Genomic DNA, 14,996 nt, shown 5'->3' with positions numbered 1-14,996 from the left:
TTGAAGTAGTGCTACTGGTGCTTGAGTATAATTTTTGGGTTTTCTGCTCGCCTCAGTAGAAATAAAACATAAATTAAATATGACTTAAACATCTTGAACAGTGGAGGCCGGTGGTCAAGCAGTTTTTAATGCTGTGTGTAAGAATGACAAGAACATTTAAAATTTTAATATTGTTTTAATTCATTTAAATTAGAGGGTTTTTTAAAAAAAATTAACAGTAAACACCAGAAAGAGGAACAACCAATCCTCGGCCTCCAAAATCACCAGAAGGGGGCGACAAAATATGCAAATCTGAACAGTCTCGGTGCAAAAAGAATCTGGAAAAAAAAGGAAAGAGAAGATTTGAAATGTAATCTAATTTCACAGAATTTCAGTTCAATAAATTGAGTAATACTTCAAAAATTATTCACATTTTTGTAAAAGAATTTCTTAATGTGGGGACAGGAAGTGACGGTGGGTCTTTTTCGTCTCATTATTTCAGGAAAAAATTTCATCCTTGAAATAAATACGGTCCTGAAGTTGGTTTAAAATCTGCTCTAATTTTCTTCATTTAGCTGTTTGTTTTGTTTTTATGTTTACTTGAAACACGTTACTTTAACATCTGCATTTCCATAACTGTGCTCCTCAAAGGCTAACTTATTTTTATTTTTCCGTTTCTTTATTCAGAAAAGCGGACAGGTGTTTTAGAAATCCTTCTTCAATGGTCTACTGCTGAAAATGATCATTTATAGCAATAAATCGTCTTTTTCAACTATGACTCGAACAATTTGTTGCCTAGCAACGTGGCTGTCGTTTAACAGTTCAGCTGCGTCAGTCAGGTGGCGCAGACTATGATCCACTTCCAAACCCTGACCCGTTTCAGATGATCCGGTTTGAAGCCAGGTGAGTTAAATCATAATTTAGTTCAGCTTTTCTCATCTTCATCTCCAGATCCATTTTTGTTTGTTTATGGAAATGGTTCAAAACGGAGATGCTGAGCATGTCGGATTTATGCTAAAAACAAAAGAGCTGAATTTTTTTAATTAAACACTGCATTGTGTAGATTAAATAATATTATTAATATAAACTCATTTAAATAATGTGAAGAAGGACTTCAACAACGGATTATCTAAATAAAAACATCTTATTATTTATTGGAACACACTAAGAAAATCTGGGAGTAGGAGGGGGGCAACACAATTACTAAAATCCTTACCAGGAGTGTCCAAAGTGTGGCGCGGGGCCATTAATGGCCCGTGGACTGATTTTATGCTGCCTGACTCCAATTCAAAATCACACAAATTTTTACTTTTAACAGACAAATTTAAATTGGTGAAATTCTCCTTCTCCATCCACTGTAAGTCTGACAGAGTGAAGAACATGCACGAAAACCACGAAGGTGAAAGTCCCAGCCGGAGGCACTCAAAATCCTCCCTCTCTGTAGACAAGTTCCTGGCAAGCTGCAGCTTGTCTGCAGACAAGCACACAAGCTTCTTAAGACCTTCTACTGCAAGCAGCAGCAAAAGCAGGTCTTCTTCCAGGGACGGTGGGAAGTGTCACAGTGAGAACAAATCCAAACTTGTGGATGCTGCGCTCAGTGACATCCAGCAGATCAGAGAAACCCAAAAGAACCTTGAGAAATCCCTGCAAACCTTGAAAACTGAGTACCAGCGGGACCACAACCACATGCTGCATGTGATGGAGGAAGAAATGTCAAGGTCAGTTCTGCCCACTGCAAAGACAAAGAAAAGAACCAGACTTTTCCCTCAGAATTATGACTTTAATCTCAGAATTAAGAATTTTTAATTTTTCAAAATTTGGAAAAAAGTCAAAATTTTAAGATCAATGCTAGAATTAGGGAAAAGGTCAAAATTCTGAAAAAAAAGTCTGAATTAATTTTGACTTTTCTCTTCAGGATTATAACTTTAGTCTCAGAGTTCTGACCTTTCTGAGAATTAATTCAGATTTTAATATCAGAATTAAGAGTTTTCTTCTCTAATTTCTAACTTTTTTTTCCCCAGAATTTTGTCTTGAACATCAGAACACTGACTATTGTTTTCTTAATTCTGACTCTTATGTCATAATTCAGAGTTCTGACTTTTTTGGTGATGTGGTGTTTTGGGTTGGCAGACTGAACGTTTTGGAGCGGGAACTCGCTTACCTGACTGAGCTTCATCAGAGGGAAACGTCGAACTTGAAAGAGGAGATAAGCAGCATAAAGGATATCATTGACTTTCAGTATAACTGCAAAGCGGAGGAGTTTTCTGTAAGCAACCAGTAAAGGTTTTCATGCATCACTCTGAACCATGTTTCACTTCCTGCCTTAATACTCCAGGTTCTCTGAAAATTCCAACTTTTTCTTCATAAAATGTACCTTTAATGTCTGATAGGAGACTTGTATGTTGTACACAGTATTTATGCCCAAAGACTCAAATCTTGCTGGGACATTAGTCCTTTAATCCTGGAAATGTTCTTCAGGTATTAGAAGTCTGACTTTGTAACTGTCTTTATGTTGCTCTGAAGGTTCAGGTCTGAGTACATCACTTCACCCAGACTGAAGGCTGATCTCTAGTTTCCAGCTGTAATAACTGAAGCTGTGTGGTGACGCTAGATGGTTCCTCTTTAGATCCAGAGATAACTTCAGTTTTGTTTCCGTTCAAATTAAACTCTTGATATTTCTAAAATGTTCAGTTTGAGATTTTGATGCTGCAGTAAAAGACGAATATGATTTGAAGCTTTTTCTACAATAATTTTTCATGGGGTCCCAATATGGCTGAAAAACTCATCACGATACGTTGGTCAACTTTAATAGTATTGATTATCTGATTATCTAATATCTAATATCTGAAATATGCCAAACTGGTGGTGTGATCTTTTCTGTTTTATCCACAGTTTTTGTTCCACAACATTGTTTCTTATGTTTAAGCAGTTTTGGGGCACAACATGAAACTGTTGCTGTGCAAGTTACTCAACAGGTTGTTGCTAGGCAACCAAAGAGCGAGTGAGTCGCTAGGCAACCAAAGAGTGAGTGAGTTAGTTGATTCCACTCACCTAGCAGAGCTAAAAGCCTTTCCAGATCCACACGGTTCTAGATCTGTGAAATTATTGAATATTTTATCAGACATAGGAGATATTGATTGTGAGTCTATTACGATATTATCAATTTAGTGTTCAGCACCAGATTCCAATTATGTTATTTCCACTTTATCTTATCTTTTCTCACCTGTAGGTGGCGCTGGACAAATGTCAGAGCCATCTCCTGAAGATGGAGCTGCAGCAGCAGCAAGAGATGGATCTTCTGAGACACGAAGACAGCACAGCACAGATTATCATCGCAAAGCTAATCAAAGGGCTGCTTGTTGTCATGTCGACCATCTTGGTGTTTGTGTGCACACTGAACCGAGTCGTCTTGATTTTCAAGTCATCCAAGCACATCCTCTCTGCTGTGCTCCTGGCTGTCTTCCTCTTCCTGTTATTTAAGTACTGGAATACTGTTAGCTGATTGGAGTCCAAGAAGATGCAAAAAATAAAACTTTTTGAAAACCATCAGCATTTATCTTATCAGTATCATTCCAGCTTGTAGTTTAACTTGGAGTTCTTAGTTATTAACAAACACAAATTGTTTTAATAATTATAAAAGTCCTGAGTTTTGTTCACTTTAATTGATCAGATATCTAAAATATGACCTTGTTTTCTCCAGTGCTGGCGTTCAGCATAAGCTTAAACCACCAGGGGGCGCTGTGGTCGGTCCAACATGTTTTATCCCTATATTAGCTGCGCATTTTTTGTATAGATAGAAAAAAAGAGTAAATTCCCCCCCAAAAAACTCACATATTTTGAGTATGCTTCTCAGATTTTTTTTCTAGTAAAAAATGTTTGTTTTTTCTCGAAAAAAATCCCAATATTCAGGTTAGGAGGCTTGGAAGTAATTTCTTTTTAAATGAGTTTATTTTTTCGTTCACAGGAACATTTTAGTAAAGTTTCACCCCTTCAAACCCGTTCTCCAAACACCAGAACTGTTTCCAGAACAACTGGTCTCTTTTTGCTCATGGATCTCACAGATTATAAACAATCCAGGCCTCCTGTTTCCAGAGGTCCTGATCTAATCCGAGCAAATGTTTCCCAACGGGGAGTGAGACATCACTTCATCATTCCTTTATAGTGATGAAATGAATTTTCCCACATGCTGCTGTGTTGTGAGGAACATTCACAGGCTGCTAAACCAAACGGGGAGGAAATGTTCTGTCTGTGCTTTAGTTTTATTACTCAGACCAGAATGTTTTGGCTCAAACAGGCACAACAAGACGGCCTGCAGAACGGATGTTATTCTTACTTAAATGCTTTGATTAAAAACGTCAGATGTATATGTTGTACCTGCATCACTTTCACTAGCAGTTTTGGTCTAATGGATTACAGACTTTTCCCTTCCACATAAATACTGACTTTAGACTGTCTTTAAGCAATTGATTTCACTTTCAAAGTGATTTCTGCAACTTTTTAACATCAAGCATTGCAAAAATAATGGTAATGCTGAAGATGTTTACATTTAGGAAACCATAGCTGAGCTTTAAAGACCAAATAACATCTTTAAAATGTTTCTGATAACTAGAGATAGATAATCTGAACAAATACAAATTGCAGTTTTTAAATCATGAGTTCATTTATTAAAGGAAAATGTTTTCCAAACCATTCTGACCTTATACTGAAAACTAATTGTCTCCTAAGTCAATTAGTTTTTGTCTTTGCTGTCACTCTGGGGAAAATACAGCATAATTGTTTTAACTCGGGTACAATGGAGAGTTTCTGAGCGTGAACTGCCTGTTTAAAATATCTAAAAAGGATTATACAATGCCAGTAAAACACCTTTATTTAGATCTTAACTCATTCAGATGGGGCCTCCTGGTGTGCTTCAGGTCACTATTGTGCATAATAACCAAGTCCATGTAAGCTAAAAGTTATGAACTTGCATATAAACATTCTTCAGGATTTTCTGCCATTCAGGCAGCAAAGTACTGTTAATGTTTGAGCTCTTTGGATGCTGGAAAAAGTCAGAAAAGCAGACGAATGAAACCAGAACCAAATCAGACATTATCAGTTCATATTTATTTTTGAGAAGCCATAATGAAGCATCTTTTAAACTGTCTGACATAACTGAAACTCAGCTGATGTTTACAATAAGACTGATAATTGTCTTTACAAGAGTTAAACTATCTCAGATAAATGCAACACAAGAATGAGGAAAGAGACAAATGAGGAATGCAGTTTAAACCAGTTTACATACTGGTTAAATATAAAAAAACATCTAAGCATCTGAATGGAAAGTTGAGTGGAAGAAAAAAAATGTATGGGGATTAGGGATAACTGGTGAAAACTTGAATAAATCAAATAAAATAACTTTTTATTTATGTCATATAAAAAGTTATTTTGATTGTTAATAGTTTACTGAACTGAGGTATATAATATAGACCAAGAGCAGTTGTGGGACAACAAAAAGTAACAATAACTCAGCGTTTGACTGTAAAAGTACAGCTCGGTTTTTTGAGTGCAGATTTGTCTGTTCATCTGTTTTTGCACATTCACAGTTACTGACTTCACATTCCCATAGGAAGTGAGTGGAGCTGCTCTCAGCCAATCAGACTCGCAGAATACGCTCCGACAACAAACAAAAGATCGAGCCTAGCCGAGCTTATTATACTTTAGTCGATCCGCCTGGACTAACGCTTTTGTTACTTTGCTATCCACCCGGACCTGTTCGTCTGTGTCTCAGCCGCTCTCATCAGATCCTCTCCTGCAGATATTGTTCCCCGTAGTGTCTATGTTGTGGCTTTGTGTCAGCTAATGTCAACCTGAGCCATTTCAGCGATCAGTTCGGCTAAACACGTTAGCCAGGTTAGCTTCTAGGCTAACCAGCTCTGGCTGCCTCAATACGAACCAGCGAAGCCAGTTAGCTTAGCCTCATAGCTAGCTAGCTTTGCTAACCCCCCTTTAAACTCGACACTGACCGACTCCAGCAGTTCTGGCTTGTTACTGACAAGCCACTTCACTAAAAGCCGTGTGGTAGCCATGTCTGGACAGTCGACGGGCTGTGGGTTTCTGATGTCGGTCGTTGTCCACGGAGACTCGGCTCTGAACGAGCAGGAAAAAGAGCTAAACCAGCGACTTCGACGGCTCTATCCGGCCGTTAACGAAAACGAGACCCCGCTTCCACGCTCCTGGAGCCCGAAGGACAAGTTTAGCTACATCGGACTGTCTCAGAACAACCTCCGTGTTCACTATAAAGGTATGACAAAAAGACACGTTCAAAGTTTGTCACTTTATTAAGCTTATGCTAACATGCTAGCCTAACTTCACAGCTAGCTTAGCGAAGGCAGCTGCTGTTTGTGGCTAAAAACAAAGTAGGCTGGGTAGCCTGATCAACAACAAGGCGGAGAGGACATCTTGCAACCCGACCAGCTGGCGAGGTGCAGCCGCTGCCAAAATTCACCTCCCTGCTCGTTAGCTTCGCTGCTACCAGTTAACCAGCCTGCCAATCCCATTAATTGTCTCCATGAAGCTTCCTGTACTGACAGTCCGTCGACCTATCATGTTCTTTAATAAATAACCTACCAGAATAAACATTTTGATTGAATACAGACAGAGGTGATTACAGACTATATCTGCTTCAGACAGGTCAGAAAAAGCCCAACTGTAGCAGCTAATTTAGCATTACAGGTTGATTAGAAATGTGAGAAAATAGTGTCAAATGTCGAGGTTAGGTTCAGGCCTCCATGATGACATGTTAGATTAGTTCCTTGCTGCTGAGGGTTTTATATCAAGTGTCTTGTCTGACATCGTGGTTGGACTAGTTGCCTAGCAAAGCTGTCACAGTGAAGGTTTTGGGTGTAGGCCTAGAAGAAAAGGCTAGTGCTTAAAAAAAAAACTAGGTGCAACTGTGCTTCCTGGGTGTGTTCTGCTATTCTGGGTCTGACCGGGCCTCTGCACACACACATCCTTTTCCTTGTTGCAGCCAGAATATTTTCCTCCTTTCCACAACAAATTCACTTCAGTACTGCATAGCAAGCTTGCAAATGTTCAGCATCCTTTCACACAATAATACAAAGCTTGTATTTTTTTTTTATCTCCAGGGAGCAAAGCATATTTTTCCAGATTTAAATCTGTAATTATCTGCTGACTTTATATAAAATTATTTTGCAAGTCATTAGTTCTAATTAAGATCTATTTGATTAGGATCTGCTTTATGAAGCTTTTTTGTTGATGATTTAATCTGTAATTACTTTCCTAATCCTTTTATCATATCTTAAGACTTCACTGTTAAATATCGATTAACAGTAAAATCATTAGAAATGCTGGAAATCCTGAAAAAACCCCATTAAGTTTTCTAGTGTGAACATATTTTTTAAACAGGAAATCAATTAAGGAGAAAATAACAGCATTTCTGTGTTGTATTTGGTAACATAATACTGTAGAATCATCAAATCTACTACATAAATGCACTGTAAATAGAAATCACATACTTTCATGGTGAAATCAATAATTGGAGATTGGAGTAAATATTAAAAAACAGTTATTTTATTAACTTAATACAATTAAACCGTTTTACTACAACAAGAACAAACCCTGCTCTCACTCCTGGAAGACGTGCGTTATTTTTACTGGAATATTAAAACTTTAATTATTTATTCATCTGGAATGCTTCTTTATTGTGGCTCCATCTCAGAAGCTTTGGATAGGAGAACAAATCTAAAAATTTGCATGTGGGTTTAGGTGTTTCATTGCAATCTGAACCTGCAACAGAGCTGACATTTACTGCTCACAGAAAGCAGTAAATATGAACATTAAATCCTCTCATAATGTAATTTGGGTTTAGGTGATTTAATTGCAAAAAAAGCAAAACAAACAACCACCTGAACTGTAACCGTAGCATATTTTGTTGCTTCTGTTATTGCGATGGCTCTGTATTCTGTATGTTGGGAATATTTGTTGTCCACATATTGCAAAGGCTTCAAGCTGCTCCTGACTAACATTCAGCCGTGTAAACATGGCTGATATTTGACCCCTAATGATGCACTCATCCAGCTGCTTGAGCTAATGTTAGCTTTATAGACTGCCAGCATGAGCGGGTTCACAAATCAGTACATGAGGTTCAGACCATACATGATGACCTCATAACCTCAGCCACATCTTACAGAGAAAGTTTATTATTTTAAATAACCAGAAAATGAAGAATTTAATCTGATTTTCTTCTTGTTTTATCATAGAAATCTCACATTTTTAGCAAAGACAGGAGAAAATGATTAGAGATAAAGGAACCAGCTTCAGTAAAAAATAATTTCAGCTTCATGTTTGTTTTTGGTTATTGTGTAAAACATTTAGATTACTTCCTGCTCTGATTTAAAGGTTTATTAAACCATAGTGACAGGATTAAAGCTGGATCAGATATCTGTGATCTGGAACACCTCAGCGATCAATTTAAATCTGCATACAGTCCGTTTCCAGGCTTTCCTGTAGTTCAGGAGAAGCTTTTCATCTTTATTTATAGCAGGTTGACCTTGTAGACATTTATTTGTAATAATAAAACATTGTTTACTCCTTCCAAGGTCATGGGAAGACCCCTAAGGATGCTGCGTCTGTGCGGGCCACCCACCCCATCCCCGCCGCCTGCGGCGTCTACTACTTTGAGGTGAAGATCATCAGTAAAGGCCGAGATGGGTAAGAGACAGTTAAATATTGCAGAGGTGTAGCTTTGTTCTAGTTTAAACTGCCTGTAAAGTTAATTAACATAAAGGTTTTCTATCAACTTCCAGCTGGAAGAAATGATTGGCAACACTTTATTTGAAGGGAGGTGAATAAGACTGTCATGACACTGTCATAAGCATGACATAACACTTGTCATGAACATGAATAAGCCTTCATGAATATGTATGACTATTGTCATAAAGCGTCATTCGGTAAATTATGACACTTTTAATACAAAGTTGACATTATTCAAAATGTCTTTATGACAACTTGACATTAACAAAGAAATCATTACTGTTTAAACTTTACCTTTAATAACATAAAGTTACCTAATTTTTAAAGTGCAATCAGTAATACTTTTCTAGCAAATTTATATCAGTAATGATTTCTTGGTTAATGTCAAGTTGTCATAACAAAGACATTTTGAATAATGTCAACTTTGTATTAAAAATGTGATATTTTACAGAATGACGCTTTATGACAACAGTCATAAATATTCATGAAGGCTTATTCAAGTTCACAACAGGTGTTATGTCATGTTTATGACAGTGTCATGACAGTCTTATTCACCTCCCTTCAAATAAAGTGTTACCAAATGATTTTACTGCAGTTTGTCACATCGATCATCTAAAACAGAAATGTAGTCATCATTACTCTGCAGGTTGTGTGAAAATAAATTCATTAGATATAAAAAAGTCCTATCTGTTTCACATGAAGCATCAGGATGTTTATTTTAGTCCTTCAGAGTTTTATCTTGTTGATGAGCTGAAGTGAGAATAGTATGATTTAATTTGCATGTTTAAAAGAGGAACGGCTCTTCCTGCCGAGTTCTCATGTGATTAACTTCAGACTCTGATAATATTCTCATCTTGGATAAAAACACAAATTATATTTTATGTTAGATTACAGGCAAGTAATCTCAAACTTCTTCCCAGATTATTCAGCAAACAACCAACAAAATGTCTGGATTAGATTTTGAGTTTGCAGAAATTAAACGACTAGTTTGTAAATCTGTGGTTCCTAAACATCACAAAATTATTGAGTTTTAAATCCTCTTAAGAAACAACAAAAAGAATGGTGAGGAATTATTTAATCATGTTAAAAAGTTTAAAAACAACACTTTGAAAAATCAAAAAGCAATATATTGGTTGTCACTCCACTCCTGTTTATCTGACTTAACAGCAAAGCTCTGAATCTTTATAGTTTGGTTCTAAGTTATGTTTATTATTAGGCACAAAACATTAGTATGGTTATAACCCTAACTTTGTTTTGCATTAACTTTTCTGAAGTGTCACAACTTTCTGAAGATGAGCCTAATATTAGGATCTAAGAAAAATGATGCATGACTGTTGTTACTTGTTGGTGGCAGAAATAGTCATGAAAACATTAGAATGTTGTTGCAGTTCACACATGAACTTCATGGTGGAGGAAGTGCAGAAAAGCTGCAAAGCTCTCGGGAGCAACGCAGGAAATAAAAACGAAGCTACGGTTCAGTTTTATGCTCCAACATGTCGGCTTTGTTTGCAACGTCTCAGTGTGGAAGAAAATATTTTTACATTAAATCATCTCAAACATTTGTTTTAAGTTTTAAATCAACATTTCAGTCATAGTTTGGTTGTAACAGCACAGTCTGTTAGAAATGCTGGTTTATTTCCATTATTAAAGTAAAAAGAAAAATATTTTTAATTACAATTTAGAATTTACTAGAAAAAAAAACTATATAAAAAGAATTTGAGTGAAGTATGTTCAGATTTTTACCATTAAGGCTTAGAAAAATTAATTTGCACAACTTCTAACTTATGAATGTTGTTCCAGTATTACTGAATATCAAATAATAAATTTAATCCATAGCGGTTAAACCCAAACCGTTTAGTCAAAATGAGTTTATTATTCATGTATGCATGAAAAAACTACATTTTAGTGATGCTAACTGAAAACTGATCTGCTGATGTTGGACTTAACAAGCACTGATCTCTGATCAGTCTGTCTGAAACTAAAATATCCAACTTTTTTAAAAATACTTGACTGCACCAAACTTGATAGATAATGATGAGTGAAGACAGAACCGGGTGATTTTTGTGTCATGAGGGCATTTTAAAGTGAAATCAGGAGATTTTAGAAGCTGAAAGATAATATACTTAAGACAATTTTTATAATTTTCCCTCAGTAATTATGTTACTTTTGGTTGTTTTTCTTAATAATAATAAAACATTTTCACAGAGAATGTCTCTTACATAGACTTTCCGTTATTTCTGCAACCAATACAATAAATTATTGATCACTTCCAACTAAAAGGTTTGGAAGAAAAATAAACATTTTCCTCAAATCCACTGATGTCACAGTTCTTGGAGAGGAATCAGAACTGACTACATTTCTATCAGCAAATGGTAATTTTTTAAAGAACCAGCAGTTTATATTTAGGTTTTAAAATGAATAAAATCATAAAACATTTGTAACAACAGGATGGATACATTTTCTACTCTTGGATTTTGATGTTTTGGGAAATAAAACATCAAAATTAGGGAAAAGCAATTAGTTTCCAACATAATGACTAGAAAAAATAGTTTTGTTAATTTTGTTGAAATTCAATACAGTTCAGCTGCAAAATGGAGCATTTATTGTTTCCATCTATATTAAAAATTGTTGGTGCTACATGTTTTTATGTAGAGTTCTGTCGAAGGTCCAACGAGCCACTTGTGGCTCCGGAGCCGCAGGTTGCACACCACTGGTCTCCATGTTCAGACATGCTGGCATTAAAAAAATGAATAAGATTTTTAGCTCATTGATTTGATTAACAAAAAAAGAACAAAAAAAAACAACCTGAGACCAACTGAAAAAATTACATTTAAAAAAAACTTAAAGCATTCCTCTGTTTGTTTTTTACTTTTTTTTTTCTTAAGTGAAGTTAATTTAACCGTTGTGTTGATGAAGTCAGCTCTTTGAAATAAACTGGCTTGAGTTTCATCTTCCCTCTTTGTGTCTTTTTAAACCGTTTTGTCCTCCGTCTTGAACCAGAATGTTTGCTCGTGATAACGGTTCACCGCTGGGAGCTTCAGGTAAACGGAGGATGATTTGAAGTCAGTGCAGCAGTAATCAAAGCAGCTGCAGCTGTAGGAGCGTTTTTATTCTTCTGTGTCCTCTATAAACATCATGTCTTACATGTCAGGACTGAGTTATTTGTGTTTCTTCTTCCAGCTACATGGGGATCGGCCTCTCAGCTCAGGGTGTAAATATGAACAGACTCCCTGGTAAGTTCACTGTGTGTGTAATTGTTGGTTTTATTCTGCTTGTGAGGATTCTGCTGAGCAGGAGAAACGTCTCTTTGAGAGGAAACTTCAATTATCTGATTACATCTGCATGTTCTCTGTTGGCACGACTGGAGCACAGTGTTTATAGGAGCTGCTGCAGACAGCAGGAAGACGAACGAGGGAAAGTCGTTCAGTCGACTGTGTTCTCACTCAAACTACCCAGAAAATAAACAAACACACTAAAGCTGCGGATTAGACGTCAGCTTTTGAATCTGAGCTTTATTGCATGGCTGCTGCACAATAAATCATCAATATATCGTCATCACAATATTTATATCGCAAAGGACAGTTTGGAGAGCAGTAATTGTTGGCTTATGCAGTTTGCAAATTCTGAAATTGTATAATTTATGCTAATGCAACATTTCGCTAGTAGGACAGAGTGTCATGGCTGCAAAAGCTCACACTGGACTCAAATGCTAAAGGTCACATGGAGGAGGAAGCAAAGATTAGAGAGGAAAGCTATCACCTGATATATCATTGCAGTATTTTCTAATATGTGCAGCTCAGATGAGTTTTTTAAATATAAATTTTCGTTATTGGTGTTTAAAATTGTAAAAACTGATTGTATTGTCTGGAATAATTATTTTCTCTAGTGGAGCTCCAGCTCCAGTTTTCGAGCTGATTGCTGATTTATTTTAAAGGCCTGAACTTTCAATGCTGATTTTTTTTTTCTCTTTTGAAATGTTGCTGAATATAGCCAGAAAGGTGCAGAGTTGGTAAAAGTGGAGTGACTATTGTTGACATGCAGGCATGACCTGGTGGGCCGTTCCTTCAAACCTCTCAAAAAAGGACAGTGGGTGATTTTTAGATATTTGCCGGCTTCACATCCAAGTATCGGCCGTTCTCTGATTTGTAAAGATAAAGGGAATCTAATCTAATCTAATTTTCTCCACCGTTTGTCCCATGAACTCACCATTCATATGATTAAATGCAGCTACTATGAAGTTTAGTGGTAAGAATCACACTTCGTTATGAAACTGGATTATCTCACATGTGAATGTTTTTTTAAGAGCAGTATTTGTTTTCAGGGAGCTAATTTTACAGATTTAAATGAACAAAATAGATCCTAAATTCATCCTGGGTATCATTTCTGGGTTCTGATCCAATTCTAAGACAGACACCCACTTCTTGTTTCTGTAAGAGAGTTCTCCTCCGGTGAGCGGATCCATAAGACACGGCACCACTTCATCAACGTCATCCAGCGAGGTTATCAGAGCGAGCAGGAGCCCAGACAGCCTTTCATTAGTTTAAAACTGGACCCACCCAGAGATAACAGGGGGCCAGAGATGGATGGAGGCTAATGAAGGAGTGGTAACTGAAGAACGGCTGCAGCGGAGCCGCATGCAGGCCGGGCTGGGTTACATTCTGCAGCGGAGCTGGAACGTCCAGCCTAAACGGCCCGAGGCCAGCGGGGCTGAAAGTGGCGTCCTCTTCAGAGGACAATGGGCTCGGTTCAAGTTTAGCTCCAGTTCAGGGAAACTGGGACATGTTCGTCACTCATTAAAAACCAACAGGAAACACACCTGCTAAAGGAACAGCACAAATAACGACCATATGAGGTCAGCTACTCGGGCTTTAGGTCAACTAAAGCCAGTTACATTCTGGGTAAATGCAACTAAGACAAACACACTGGCTGCTGGGTAAAATAAGGTTGGATTGTTTAGAAAACCTTCGTTTTCATAGGAAAACCTGAATGTGAATAGGATGGTATGTTTTATGATTAAAACATACCAGGTAAAAATAGCAAAGGTTTATTTATTTTCTTTTTTTTCTTAGTTGAATCACCCAGAAGAGTCCTTAAGCAAGATTTAGGGTTCTTCATTCCCACCAACCCAGTTGAGTTCACTTTAATGCGACTCCAGTCCGTTTGCCTAGAAAGTCCGGTTCCTCTGTTGAGGTGTGAATGCTAATCAAATTCTTGTCTGCCTGCAAACCTCGGTCTGTGTTCGGTTTAAGTAAACTCCGGTGTGGTTTGAATGGGTATGTGAACGCCGAGCAAACTGGAGACTGCTCTAAGAGCTGGAAACAGACTGCATCGCAGGGCATTATGGGTAAATACAACTAAAACAAAACCTAAAATCTGACGTCACTTCATGTTTGCTTACATGTAATGAAGAAGGAAGTTGCACTCAGTGTCGTCTTCAGAGGTTTTTGTCGTTTCCTTTAGTGATTCTTGGTGCAGCGCCCCCACAGGCGAGGAGGGGAACAGGTTTTTCGGTGGGTTTGACTCAGTGCATTGAGAAAGAGAACCGCAGCAGCTGAAAATGTAACAAATGTTTAAAGCCTTTAAATCCCTCCACGTTTCTGATGCTGTCCTTTTGTCCCGTTACCAACTACAGCCTCTAATAACTAAAGACAGCGGAGCGTGCTGAAGCATGAATTGTGGCGTCTTTCTTGCCTAGTCAACATATTTGGACTCCTTGGCTAGAGCCTCTCTGTCTCCCTGCAGAGTTTCTGGCTGCTGTTCATTGATAATTATGCAGATTGATTCAGGTGCAACCTCAGCAGTTTTCTTTTAGACATATTCTTTGATCCTCATTTTGATGCCATCAAGATTTTTATATATTTAAAAAAAATACTTCCAGTGTTTATTACTTTTCGATTTTCACCCGTTGATGAAGTCTGTTGTCTGACTGCATCATCTCTGCGTCTCGCCTTCCCACCGCTCACCTTTGTTTTGCCTTCTTCCTTCAGGTTGGGACAAGCACTCTTATGGTTACCACGGCGACGACGGCCACTCCTTCTGCTCATCCGGCACCGGGCAACCCTACGGCCCCACGTTTACAACGGGCGACGTGATTGGCTGCTGCGTTAACCTCATCAACAACACCTGCTTCTACACAAAGAACGGCCACAGCCTAGGTGAGTCCCGCTCGGTCCCTCTCTGTCCCCTCTCTGTCCCCTCTCTGTCCCACTCTGTCCCCTCTCTGTCCCCTCTCTGTCCCACTCTGTCCCCTCTCTGTCCCACTCTGT

The 14,996-nt window shown here is 37.8% G+C and overlaps 2 protein-coding genes across 2 annotated transcripts in view; both read left to right on the top strand.

The window, feature by feature from the left end:
- Nucleotides 1-771: 771 nt before the first annotated feature.
- LOC106949212 (transmembrane and coiled-coil domains protein 1-like) lies at nt 772-3,527 on the top strand. Its single transcript, XM_015035333.1, has 4 exons — nt 772-882; nt 1,342-1,697; nt 2,110-2,245; nt 3,209-3,527. Exons 2-4 carry the CDS (start codon nt 1,360-1,362, stop codon nt 3,479-3,481), a joined length of 747 nt encoding a protein of 248 aa, XP_014890819.1. The 5' UTR covers nt 772-882; nt 1,342-1,359; the 3' UTR covers nt 3,482-3,527.
- A 2,073-nt stretch (nt 3,528-5,600) lies between these two features.
- ranbp9 (RAN binding protein 9) overlaps nt 5,601-14,996 on the top strand; it is a 30,284-nt gene continuing 20,888 nt past the window's right edge. The window contains exons 1-4 of the mRNA XM_015035331.1: nt 5,601-6,259; nt 8,577-8,688; nt 11,911-11,963; nt 14,718-14,885. Of these exons, the coding sequence (XP_014890817.1) occupies nt 6,043-6,259; nt 8,577-8,688; nt 11,911-11,963; nt 14,718-14,885 (550 nt within the window). The 5' untranslated portion in view covers nt 5,601-6,042. The remainder of the gene's footprint in view (nt 6,260-8,576; nt 8,689-11,910; nt 11,964-14,717; nt 14,886-14,996) is intronic.

The sequence above is a fragment of the Poecilia latipinna genome, unplaced genomic scaffold (genome assembly GCF_001443285.1).
Source record: "Poecilia latipinna isolate Pla-1442-1.1 unplaced genomic scaffold, P_latipinna-1.0 Scaffold331, whole genome shotgun sequence".
In the NCBI taxonomy this organism is placed as follows: Eukaryota; Metazoa; Chordata; class Actinopteri; order Cyprinodontiformes; family Poeciliidae; genus Poecilia; species Poecilia latipinna.
The sequence above is the reverse complement of the archived record's forward strand: the minus strand, read 5'-3'. Positions and strand labels throughout refer to the sequence as shown.

What these genes read in the sequence shown, in the direction of transcription:
- LOC106949212 (XM_015035333.1), top strand. Translation starts at nt 1,360, where the DNA reads ATGCACGAAAACCACGAAGGTGAAAGTCCCAGCCGGAGGCACTCAAAA. An exon ending in ATGGAGGAAGAAATGTCAAG is followed by an intron (nt 1,698 to 2,109) that starts GTCAGTTCTGCC and finishes TTGGGTTGGCAG; the next exon opens with ACTGAACGTTTTGGAGCGGG. An exon ending in GCAAAGCGGAGGAGTTTTCT is followed by an intron (nt 2,246 to 3,208) that starts GTAAGCAACCAG and finishes TCTCACCTGTAG; the next exon opens with GTGGCGCTGGACAAATGTCA.